The sequence below is a fragment of the Nicotiana sylvestris genome, chromosome 4 (genome assembly GCF_000393655.2).
Source record: "Nicotiana sylvestris chromosome 4, ASM39365v2, whole genome shotgun sequence".
Classification (NCBI taxonomy): Eukaryota; Viridiplantae; Streptophyta; class Magnoliopsida; order Solanales; family Solanaceae; genus Nicotiana; species Nicotiana sylvestris.
This window is the reverse complement of record NC_091060.1, coordinates 118,430,116-118,442,409: the sequence shown is the minus strand read 5'-3', so window position 1 is coordinate 118,442,409 and position 12,294 is coordinate 118,430,116. Positions and strand designations below refer to the sequence as shown.

At 38.7% G+C, this 12,294-nt stretch overlaps 1 protein-coding gene across 1 annotated transcript in view; it reads right to left on the bottom strand.

The window, feature by feature from the left end:
- Positions 1 to 12,294, bottom strand: part of LOC104210255 (midasin) — a 64,086-nt gene that overhangs the window by 44,094 nt on the left and 7,698 nt on the right. Inside the window, exons 7-17 of the mRNA XM_070172203.1 lie at positions 12,030 to 12,139; positions 11,832 to 11,951; positions 10,910 to 10,982; positions 9,997 to 10,119; positions 9,839 to 9,923; positions 9,675 to 9,765; positions 9,459 to 9,587; positions 9,322 to 9,378; positions 9,062 to 9,238; positions 8,848 to 8,973; positions 7,022 to 8,773 (exon numbers count right to left, since the gene is read on the bottom strand). Coding sequence (XP_070028304.1) covers positions 7,022 to 8,773; positions 8,848 to 8,973; positions 9,062 to 9,238; positions 9,322 to 9,378; positions 9,459 to 9,587; positions 9,675 to 9,765; positions 9,839 to 9,923; positions 9,997 to 10,119; positions 10,910 to 10,982; positions 11,832 to 11,951; positions 12,030 to 12,139 — 2,843 coding nt within the window. The remainder of the gene's footprint in view (positions 1 to 7,021; positions 8,774 to 8,847; positions 8,974 to 9,061; positions 9,239 to 9,321; positions 9,379 to 9,458; positions 9,588 to 9,674; positions 9,766 to 9,838; positions 9,924 to 9,996; positions 10,120 to 10,909; positions 10,983 to 11,831; positions 11,952 to 12,029; positions 12,140 to 12,294) is intronic.

The window sequence follows — 12,294 nt, the reverse complement described above, 5'->3', positions numbered from 1 at the left end:
AATGGGTTGGCTTGTCCAACTCCTTGTGCCTTAGTTTGACATCCATTGGCTAAAGTAACAGTAGGAAGAGACTGTGAATATACAATATTCGACAAAAGTGATTTATTACCAGAGATATGATCAGAAGCGCCTGAGTCCATGACCCATGGTCCAAGAGTACTAGACTGGGAAACACAAGCAAAAGAATTACCAGCAATAGGAGTGTCAGTCTGGGCAACTGAGGCTACTTGTGGAGATGTTTGCTTACTTGCTCGATACTGAAGGAGCTCATTATATTCTTCTTTAGATACAGAAAAGCCCTGGTTACCTGTAGTCTCGCTCTGAGCAACGTAGGCATTTTTGGGTGGACGGCCATTTAAGGAATAACACATTTCGCGAGTGTGTCCAAGTTTGTGACAATAAGAACACTTGGGTCTAGATCTCCCAAAACGACCGCCTCCTCGTCTATTCTCCATAGCTTGAGATGCCCGAACATCCACTGTCTGGGATGCAAGAACAGAGGAATCAAGTATCTGTGATGAAATCACTGGGTGACTTGGTGCTGCAGCAAGGCGAAGTAATCGAGAGAATAATTCATCAACTGTAGGGACAGTCGGACTCGCCAAAATCTGGTCTCGTACTGAATCAAGATCATGAGGAAGTCCAGCGAGTGTAAGAACTAGAAACATTTTCTGTCGCTGCTCTTGTTGTTTTGACACACTAGCAGAAACTGGCATCAATGTCTCAAATTCCTCCATGACTGCCTGTACCTGACCCAAGTAAGTAGACATATCTAATTCTTGCTTCTTTAAGTTTGTCATCCGTGATATCACATCATAGAAGCGAGATATATCATTAGTGTATAACGTACGAGCCTTTGCCCAAACCAAATAACATGTCTGGAATGGCCGAAACAAAGGCATCAACTTAGAATCAATAGAACGCCACAAGATGCTACATAATTGAGCATCAATTTTTGCCCAAAGCGCTATCGCCTTTTCATCTCCTTCGCTAGACTGTTTAATCAGATGATCTTGCACACCTTGACCTTTACACCACAACTCGACAGATGAAGCCCAAGCTAAGTAGTTTGAACCTCCCATTAAAGGTTCCGAGGTAATCATAACATTAGAGTTTCCAGAACTCATGCTTTTAGACCCAAAAACATCAATTCCCAAAGACATCTTGTAAATTATTACCAAATAAGAGAAATAATCAACTGTAATCCACTGAAAATAGAGTAAGGAACACTGAACCAGAATAGTAAACTACTGTAGCAGTTGGAAAGTTACTGTTGCAGCCGGAAAATATTCAAAGTGGTCGGAATGAAATAAAAACAGTAGGGGTAGGATCGGAATTACCAGAAGACCCAACTGTTCTGAAGGAACTTTTTCAAAAAATGGCCGGAAGTCAACTTTTTGAAATCACTATTCACGCCGGAAAAATAAAAAAGTGGTCGGAATTTGGTGTAACCTGGATGGGTAGGCTCGGAATTGCAAGGGAAACAATCTGTCCTGAAGAGTCGTCGCCAAAAAATGGCCGGAAGGTGGCCCACGCAACGTTGGAACTTCGCCGGAAAATTTTCTTTGGACAGCTACAGTACCGCCGGAGATTTTCACTGGGATTTGGTCGCCGGACAGTGACTACTCTTGTGGTAGTGTTGGATTTTGTGCACAACACTGACCGAGACAAGGCAGACGCAAAACAACTTTGAAAGTCGCCGGAAAAAAAGGGTTTCGGTGACTGATTTACTTCCCGGAATCGCTGGAATTTATGCACAGCGATAAATCTCTCACAATAGCTCTGATACCATGTGAGAAGGCACGGGAGAAAATATGATATATTGATATTGTATGTGATGCAATACAAGAGGTGCTATTTATAGCTACTCTATACAAAGGGGATACTACTCATATTCCAATGTGGGACAATTACATAGCTATCTCTAACAGGAGGATAAACCAAGTATCCTATCACTTAGAGAGTTGAGAAGAGACTCGCATGGTGGTAGAAGATATATCTATCAAAAGTAGGCAAGGAGAGGCTGGACAAGAGTACTCTTTCATGCATCACGATGTACTACATGTCATTTATGCGTGCACCCGTAAGTGTTATTGAAAAGCTGGAAAGTCTCATTGGAATTTCTAGTGGAACAATAATGATGGAACAAGGAATTCCACTTGGTGAGCTGAAAGGTGGTCACAGAATCCATCAGGATTGGAAGGCTTGAAGTAAGAGATTTGAAGACGTTCAACAACACCATCCTAGGGAAGTGGCTAAAAGTTCAAGAATAAAGAACATGCACTTTGGGGAACTGTAATCGCAGACAAGTTTGGTATTCAGGACGGGGTGGAGAACGAGCAACATTATCATATCCTATGTATGTGGTCTGCGGAGAAGCATCATGAAGGAATGGGAAACATTCAGCTGGTACGTCACTTACATGGCATGTAGTGTATACAAGATTAGCTTCTGTAGGCATAAACGGTGTTGTGGTGACTCCATAAGTTTCAAATACCATGTGGATTTTCATACCTCGAGCCAGAGAGGCAATAATTCACTACGTCTATGAAGAACAAATCGGGAAAACAATATGTAATTTAAGGTTTAGGGATAAGTTACAAAACTGGGGGATGGAGGAATTATCTAATGGAGCACTCTGCTCTCTAGACGGAATATTATCCTATCAGAACAGCACTCCTTGAAATGGAAGGTAAAGGAGAGAAGCATCTTCTCCATGAAGTCCTATACAAGGTATTAAGGAGGAGAACATTCCGTATACACCAGCGCTGATACTACGAGCTACACGGTAGGTTTTAATATTCACATTGATAGTGGCAAGAAGTAATACTACTACAACAGCACCAACTATGCAAGCAGGAACCAATCGCCACCATTTCTACTGTCTCACTATACCCCCATTATAATTCCAACACTTCAGCAGATCACAAGTGTTTACTGGCATGACCATTTCGCCAATGATCATGTTGCTCCAATTAAGTTCATCTTAGACAAGATGAGAAATAATAAAAAGGAAAATTTGAGAAGGCAAACTAGCAAGTTACTTCATGCTTCATGTGCAAATGCTTACGTGAAGATGTGAACCATTTAATAATGCACTGCAGACCAGCCAGCTTTGGTGGAATGTTCTAAGTTTGTTCAAAGTACAATAACAAATTCTTCCTTTGTCGCAATTTATGTGATGCACTTTCCCATTTAGTCTGCCCCATAAAGAATGATACTTCTTATTTTTGGAAATGAAACAATTTAGCTTCAAGCTACCCACTTACCTTTAATGAGATGATTTATAGCCACAAATATCTATGGTTAATTTTAGACCATAAATTTCAAAAGTCTATCCTTTTTTTCTTAAACTCCGTGCCTAGCCGAAGTGCATCACAAAAATTGGGTCGGAGGGAGTATCAAAAGTAAGGAAATCATGGACAAGGCATTTAGGAATAGGAGGCTTGGGATGTAGCCTCCATGGCAGTTATGTGGTACTGTGGATAGAAAGAAATAGAAGGCCATCTGAAATGGTGGAATACAAAACAGATTATGAGGTGACATTTATTTAGATTAACTTGATTGCCGCTTGTATAGATGATGAGTGTGTGCCTTTCGTAGAGAATAGCTCGATTCCCCCTTGTATTTATGTAGGCAACCTTTACGTTTTGATATAGGCCAAATACCTAGATAGCCACTTAAACTTGACATGATTTGTAAGTTAGATATTTTACTTTCCTAATGACCAAATTGACACTTTAACTCGGCCAAAGTGTGCCGCTTAAACACAAGTGTCCATAAAGCTAGGAGCGCAAAGCACACTTCCTATTGCCATGTCAAGTGAACCAGTTACTGAACGATACGTCTTTTACAAGTAACTAAAAAGCCTAAAAATACAATAAGAAATAAATAAAAAAGAAAAAAACAAAACTCTGCTCCCCACCCCCGGATTGTCTCCTCCCTTTCTTCCCAACCTTGTACCGTCCCTTCTTCTTCTCCAGTGTCGGATATCATCATCTCTTCCCAAGCCTAGTCCTCGCTAGTCATATCCATCTTTTGCTTATTCCATATTTAAATTTAGTTCTCACTCTACTCCTTTGACTGTAAGGACAAAAATTAATGTTATTTTTAGTTCTTGAACTCTGTTCTTGATTTAATTAATAGCGATAATTAACCAACGATTTTAAAATTGTCAGTTAGAGGCTAACCCAGTAACAAAGTTTTTCATCATCAAAAAATGACGTTAGCAGCCAGAAAATTTTAAAGTTGGCTTCAATTGTGCTTGACTTGTTATGCCTAACTAAATAAGGAAAAAATTTTAGCTGAGATGAAAGCGTTTGGATTTCCATCACCTAGATTTCCGTTTTTTAAGATTAAAATTAGACATTTTCGAGGTTTTTGTTGATCTGCCAATCTAAAATTTGAAGTAGTTTTGGTTTTTGATGGGGGAGAGTAAAATGCAAATTTGGGAGGGGGGGGGGTCATTGAATTTTGAGTGGATAATTTCAATTTTGAAAGGGTGAGAGATGTGACTATAGGGTCATTGTTAGATTGGAGCGGCCATTATTTTCGATCGCATGCTCGCTGGAGGTGGGAGGAGATCACTATAAATTTAAGAGTTTTTTCCAAATATAAAATGAAAAGGGGTACAAAAGGACTCATGCGCTCAAAATTGTTTTTTTGAACATGCAGTTTGCCACATCAGACACTTGAATTTAAGAGATACACTTTAGCCGAGTTAAAGTGACTATATGGTCACTCTGAAAGTTGAAGTGTCTTAACTTACAAATGGTACCAAGTTTAAGGGGTATCTAGGTATTTAGCCTTTGATATACGTTTTGTTTATTAAAGTTGTTTGTTTCGGATGGATTGTAGCTAGGCGGGCATGCTTAACTCAAGAGATGTTACAGAGAAGAGGAATACCTTTGTGCAGTAGATGTTTTTTGTGTGAAAGGTCCCAAGAATCGATGGAACATCTTCTTTTTTGCATTGTAGCCAAATACAACAAATTTGGAATCTTTTTCTGAACATGAGTGGAGTTCATTGGGTGATGCCAAGGAATGTGAAAGACCTACTGTTGTGTTGGCAATACCAGAAAATTAGGAAAGATCTGAAGAAAACCTGGAAGACTTATACCCCTCTGCATCTTTTGGACCATTTGGTTGGAAAGGAATAAGATATGTTTTGAGAACCAAAGAAATCACCTAGCTTTTGCAAAAAACAGTTGCCTTCAAAACTTGTATTTCTGGTGTAAAGGAAATATAGTTGAAAACTTAGATCAGTTTATGGATTTTATAAGTATTTTGGGAAGGTAACTGATGCAACTATGCGGTAACTTGTAATTTTTTAGGTACCTTCTTGGTACTCCTTTAATGAAACCTTCGCCTTATCAAAAAAAAAATATGTATATATATATATATACACTTATTGTTTACGGGTGTCTTTTCTCACAACTTCCATAAGTAATTACTTTATCCCCCAAGAAAAGAGTGAAAGGTCACCATGACATGTGTTTGATATGAAACAAGTGACACAAGACAATCAAAAGAATATGACATCAATCTAATAAGTAACTCAGATCCGATAATTCGACTACATGCCAACTTCAGAAAGTTCCTTTTTTTAAGAAAGGTAACATTTATATTCAGAAAGGTTCCTTTTGATCTGGTCTTAGTTGTTGATTCAGGAAAAAAAAACGAGAACACGATGTTCTCAAATGCCAACTAAAATAAGAAAAGACTCATGTGCGCTTAATGCAATAGCTCCGCTCTTACAACAGTTTCTACCCTTCTAAGGTTGTCAACTGCCTCCACAAATAAAATTTGATCACCACAAGATGACCCAGCATTCCATCTAACCTAATACCATTTCTTTACTCGGTCTTCTTAATCCCCTAACCCGTCATAGGCTATCTAATTAGCATACCTATCTGCTCCCCCTCTATCTCTTTCTCCCACACCCAAGTAGATTCTATCTTTTAGGTTTTACCATTTCATGATAATAATGAGCTTTTGAACATCACCAGGAAGATATTGCATCGAGTATCGCTAGTAATTCAGGAAGAAAATAATATATTCTCCCGAGAGAGAAAGAAATAGGAGAGTTTTGGATGGAATACAAAAGGATTTTGTTCATTTGAAGAATAGCATCTTATGCATCAAGGTGGGTTGCCTACATTACACCCCTTTGGTTGCGGTCATTCCCCGAACCCTGCGTGAACACGGGATGCTTTGTGTACCAGACTGCCCTTTATTTGAGGAATAGCCTTTCATCCCTAATTTTCTTTTGGCGCACCCATGAGTTTCCTACAGGTATAGAAGATTGGGTGTTGTTTGTAGAAAACCATATCATTTTGTAAGGTTTTCTTTCTTTGGTATATTCCTTGTATACAGTTAGATAAAATCTTACCCTCCTCGGACCCCACTTGTGGGATTACATTGGATTTGTAGTGTTGTTGTTGTATTCCTTGTATACGGGTGCTATTTGTTCCCTTCTACACGGGTGCTATTTGTGCCATTGTAAATAAAATCCTATTTACTTAATCAATAAGGGCTCGTTTGGTATGAGGGATAAGAAATAACTAATCCCGCGACTAAATTTAAGAAGAGTTTATCCCATGTTTGGTCGGTAGAAAACTGCGGTATAATTAATCCCGGGATTGTAGTGTTTTTTTATCCCCGTGGAAAGGTGGAATAACTAATTCCGGGATAGCTAATCCCGGGATAATTAATCCTAGGATAACTTCTTTCCAACCAAACGGCCCTTAAAAGAATATAGTCTCCTCCCCCTCCCCCCTCTCTCAGCACCTGCATCAACAGGCTTCCTCTTTCAACATTTAAGAAACCAGTATCAAGCAAAAAATAATTTCATTAGGAGAACTTTCTGCAATATCTTTAGAAGTCAAGGAACGTAAACCTGGTAACTCCATAAAATTCTAGTGATGAAAGAATCTCCCCAGCATCAATAACAACAATGAGTGTTAAAAACTTATTACTACGTAGAATGCAGCATAAGTAGCGGGAGGTAAAAGAGAGAAAACCTGCTTGTACATATCATCCTCAGCTAGTCTAACCCGCAACTGCTGTTCGACAACTGCCTGGACAACTTTTTTCTCGTCATTATTTCGGAGTCTCTCAGCCATCAAATAATAACCGTCAAGAGCTAGGTCTTCGTAGGACTTCCCAAATTCCCTGAGACGGTTAGCCCACCGAAACAGATCACGTGGAGTAATGAAACCATGTTTTCCAGCAAAGATTTTAGTACTCTGCCTATGCAATTGTAGTTCCTTCATGACAGCAATCATTTTCCTAGCATAGCTTTCTGGGATTTCACACCTATTGGTCAATATTGTGCTCAACTCATCTTCTGGAATTTCATCAACATGGATCTCCACGAAACGGTTGCGAAATGCTCGTGAAAGCATTTTGCGACCACCATATAAGGTAGGTGGATTCTGAGTGGCAAACAACATGAAGTTTGGGTGTGCTCGAACAGTTTCACACAACTCTGGGACAAAAAGCTCTCTATTATCATCTAGCAACCTGTTCAAAGCCTCTAACACATCTGATGGGGCAAGGTTGAGCTCATCTAGAACTATCCAATGACCATTGCGAACCGCCTTAACAAGTGCACCCTCATGGAAGACAAGCTTCCCATTTGCATCAGTAACATAGGAACCCAGGTACTCCTGCAGATCAGTGTGTTCATGGTTATTAATCCTCACAAACTCATGACCAGTTATAGCAGCAAGATACTGGACAAGGCTCGTCTTTCCACTAGATGTTGGCCCCTGAAGTAGAACTGGGTATCTTCCAACAAATATGGCACGCGCCAAGTTTCTAATATGCTCCTTGACACTCTTAGTCAAAACATAGCTCTCCACCAAATCATCAGACCTTGAGTTTCCTCTATCTAACAAGTAAGCATCAAAGGAGATCTGCGGAGGTATTTTACCCTCTAATAAATATTTAGTAATCAATTGGTTCATTATTTTAGCACTTGGTTCATCTAATGAAATCAGAAAAAACATACAAAAGCCATCATAAAGGGCTTTTGGAAGCCCAAAAGTTCTCTCTGCTTTCTTTGTGTATTCTAGTGCACGGTAAAGAGATCTTAAACTATATTGGGGCTTCTGGTTAGCACCATCCTGTAACTTCTCTTCAGATTGTTTCTTGGCTGCTTTATAGAACTGTACAATTTTATTGACTAGTTCTCTATTTGAATGGTCCCCATCAATAAACTGACTAATAAACAAAGAAAGGTCTTTGTCGTCCAACAAATCATCAACAAAATATTCTGTAAATCTGCTCCTTAACGAAATGGGCAAGTCTCTCTTCCCAGCATCAGTTGCAGGATTCATGCAGGCAAATAAGCGGAAGTTCGAATGTCTACTGACATAATCAACATCACCCCTTTCAGTCAAACACAGAGATCCAGTTTCTTCTTCAAGTACACCGATAACTCGCTGCAAGGTCTCTGGAGGAGCCAAGTTCACCTCATCAAGCAGTATCCATTCACCATTCTTAAGTGCAGAAATAAAAGCTCCTTCTACAAAAGAAAATATCATTCCACCAGAAGCACTAATCTGCATACGCGCTTTATCTAGTTTCAGGGAAAAGGCTTCCCAAGCCTTTATCAGTTTATCCTCCAAAGGTCTCTTCCGCTTTGTACCAGACCCAGATCTTCCTATTTCAATTATCTTTCCGACACCTTTCTGAAATCCGCCTAATAACATCTTCCAATTCTTTTCAGATACAAACTTCCTTAAACGTACAAGAAAAACTTCATTCTCCTGAAACAATAGTATGTGATATTGATTAAAGCTGAAAGAAACAACATTTAAAAAGGTAAAATTTAGAAACTTACCTTGGACGAAAATGTAATGGTAAAAAGGTTCTCAAACTCCTTATAAAGGGGTATACAGATGAACTGAGCATCCATTGGTTTGAATCCACCCAACAAGTCTGTGATATCACTTTGCTGACTCAAATTCTGCAACATAATGTAATTTGTTGATGAAATGGAAGGCTGTTAAATGCAAATTTAATTCCTCTTGTTCACAGATATTTCCCAAACATACCAGGACTGTAAGTTTTTGACCAAGTCTTGAAGCAAGACTCTGTACAAGAGTGGTTTTCCCTGTACCAGTCTCACCCACCAAAAGAACTGGCTCATTATACTTAACAGAGCACGCTATCCTCTCAAGCACGTGGATTAGATTCCGAATCTCAACGAAATGCTTCTTCTCTTCCCAGGTCTACAACAATGGTAAAGAACTTCAGAAAGGAACAAAAGAACATATCATGCTCTACCAAAAAAGATCAGAGTTCATTCACTCACAGCCCTGTGGTTACGCTTAAGTATAACCCTTCCGATACGTAAATCAGATGCAAGTTCCTGCAGAGATGTTGCAAATAAGAAAATGAAGCTGCTATATTGTAAGTTATGAAAATATCACATTACAAAATAACAGATACCTGAATAACAGGCCTATCAATGGGATACAATGTGTCCACAGGTCCTGCTGACCACATCTTAGCTATCTCTTTCACAATAGCCAACCGTTTTTCATGTGAAGTTGAAAAGGAAGCAAAGATATCTACAGCCTACAAGGTCAAATCATCCACCTGTTTAGCATAACTGAAATATTTAGCAAGGAAAAGACAAATTGAGCGTTAGTTATCATGTAAGACCTCCTTATAAATGTTTTCATAAGCTGATAGACCATCCCTGCTAAAATGAACACCTAAACCTGCAATTCTCTTGCACCATTTGAGAAGATCTCTGCAATTGGTAAGACATCGTTAAAGCCGACAATATTGTACAGATTCAAATGACGGGTCGTGATAGAGCTTACCTTAGTGAAAACCTTCCATGAAAACCTAAATAGGCACCAGTTCCAAAATGAGATCCTACTAGCTCATTAACTCTATAAAATGTTCCTGCAAAATGTGCCCACAGAATTAGACATTCTAGAGGTAGAAAACCTATGAAGAACCATTAGATCTATCGTACCAATAAGTTGTGCTGCCAGAGACTCCAATTCTGGATACCACTTGTTCACAATCTTCAGCAAGTCCTGATGACTTGAAGGTGCGATCATTACTCTCCGCCAAAGTGCACTAACAGAACTCCTACCTATTAAAGAACGATGCCGCTTTCAGCTAACGATGGAAACGAACCCAAAATAATAAAGAAGGGTAAAATATATAACAAGATATAAATGTTGCAATAAAAGAAAGTCTTATCGACATCAATAACATTAATAGCAAAACATTAGTATTGGTACCATTACGAACGGTCAATAGAGACATCCACCTTTAATAGGAGCTACTAAAAAAATGACAAATCCTGACAACAAGAGCTTGTAGTTGTCATATGCCAGAATCATGTCAGTTTTAAACTCGGAGCTGGCTTTCCTCACACTCTGAGAATGCTAGCCAACAATTGGGAAAGAACTCACAATTGTTGGAGAACGCCAGACCACCCAAAGACACAAGTGACTGACACGGTACTGAAGGTATTTTGGAAAGAGCTTTGAGAACTTTGAGGTCCCAAACCCACTTCTACTTAAATTTAATCACAGTGCAAACATGTAGGAAGAAAGTCGACCAGAACTTTTGAGAAGCACTCAAGCAGCAAAAGAAGTTCACCAACCAATTATCAGAAAACAACAAAAAAAAACTTCTGCAAACAGCCAAATACAGAATCTATTTCTTACCAAGCATCGGAAACCATGAGCGCGTGCTATTTTCACAAATAGACTGAGGGAAAGAGAAGGAAAGGGGGGAAAAGAAACTAACAGCAGACTCCAAAATACTAGCAACTAGGGAAAATCAAACAAGTATACTAAGAATGTTTTTTTTTAAGTTAGGTACATAGAACGTGGACAAGAAAACCAAAATTTATACTAAGTCGCAATACCAACCTTCCATAGATATATCTATCTTAGTGCTTGTCATCGTGGAAAATAACCGAAAACCTTCATGGACTCGGATTGCCTGCAGTGATTAATACGTATTAGTTTTCCTTCATCATCAGGATAATATGCACAAGAAGCAGTGTAGCATTTCACCAATCAACTTGTGAATGCTAGGATCCAAGGATCAATCAGCACGGAGACCCAAAAAAGGGGCTAGCCTTCGGAAACAACAAATCATGGTGGCAAACAGCAACATCATCTGTTTAACTAACTAAATGGGCAAGATACACACACCGTCCTCTAACATCTTTTTTGTTCTGAGATTTGTCAGGAAATGGAATATGAATAATGATGGCTAAAGCACTGCTGAATATATTCCATATGGGAAAGATATAGTTGCCACAAGTTAGGAAATCACAACTTGTCCAATGAATCAGAAGAAAAAGAATTTCACTTCCATTCAGATGTAAAGACTAAAGCATAGCATCTTGACTTATCTCCTTGCTTCAGAATAATGAACAGTTTCAATCATTGAAGTGTTCAATCAATATCACTATCAAATTGATTTAAACATGCGCATAAATAAGCATAAGAATAATGCTACAAAAAATCAAACAAATAATTAACTTGAAATAAAACAGATGTTTCCAAGAAGCTAGTTAAAGAGCTACACAAAACCGCACAATGGAAACAGTAGGCCACCACTTACCTTCATAATTTGCTTTCAATGGATTATAAAGTCGGACAGAGTCAAGATATTACAACCATAAAAATAAAAAAATAAAAAAGTATATATATATATATATATATATATATATATATATAAACAAGCTAATTAGCAAATCCAGACAAAAGAGAATGCAGTCAAAAACATCAAAGGATAAGCATGAGATCTTCTAGAACAGATAGAGACAACATTCCATAATACCTCTCCATGCCCAGTGAAGAACGAAGTTGCGCCTTCTAACAGAGGCAATAAGATGCACTGAACATCAGGAGGTGCTTTATCAACATCCTCAAAGACAACCCAGAATCCATTGGAAACAGCCTGCATATCATAATAATCCTCACTCTATGACAAGGTAGGAATAATGAAATAAATTGATTTCTCAAACGAGTAAGAAACCTGGGTAAGTGAACCAGGCTGCCATCTGAATTCACCAGGTTGCTCTGTACAGACATAAGTGCCAACTAACATCTTGCCATCAACTTGCTCATCCATGTGAAGGAATAAAACTATGTTTGTGAACATTTACCAACAAGAAAAAAGCAGACACAGTTAGAACGAACCAAGATCTTATTCAAAGCACCATAAGCAAAAGCATCTGTTAGCTATTTGTGAAAGTGGATGGCAATAGATGGCCATACTCACATGTGATACAAGTATATAT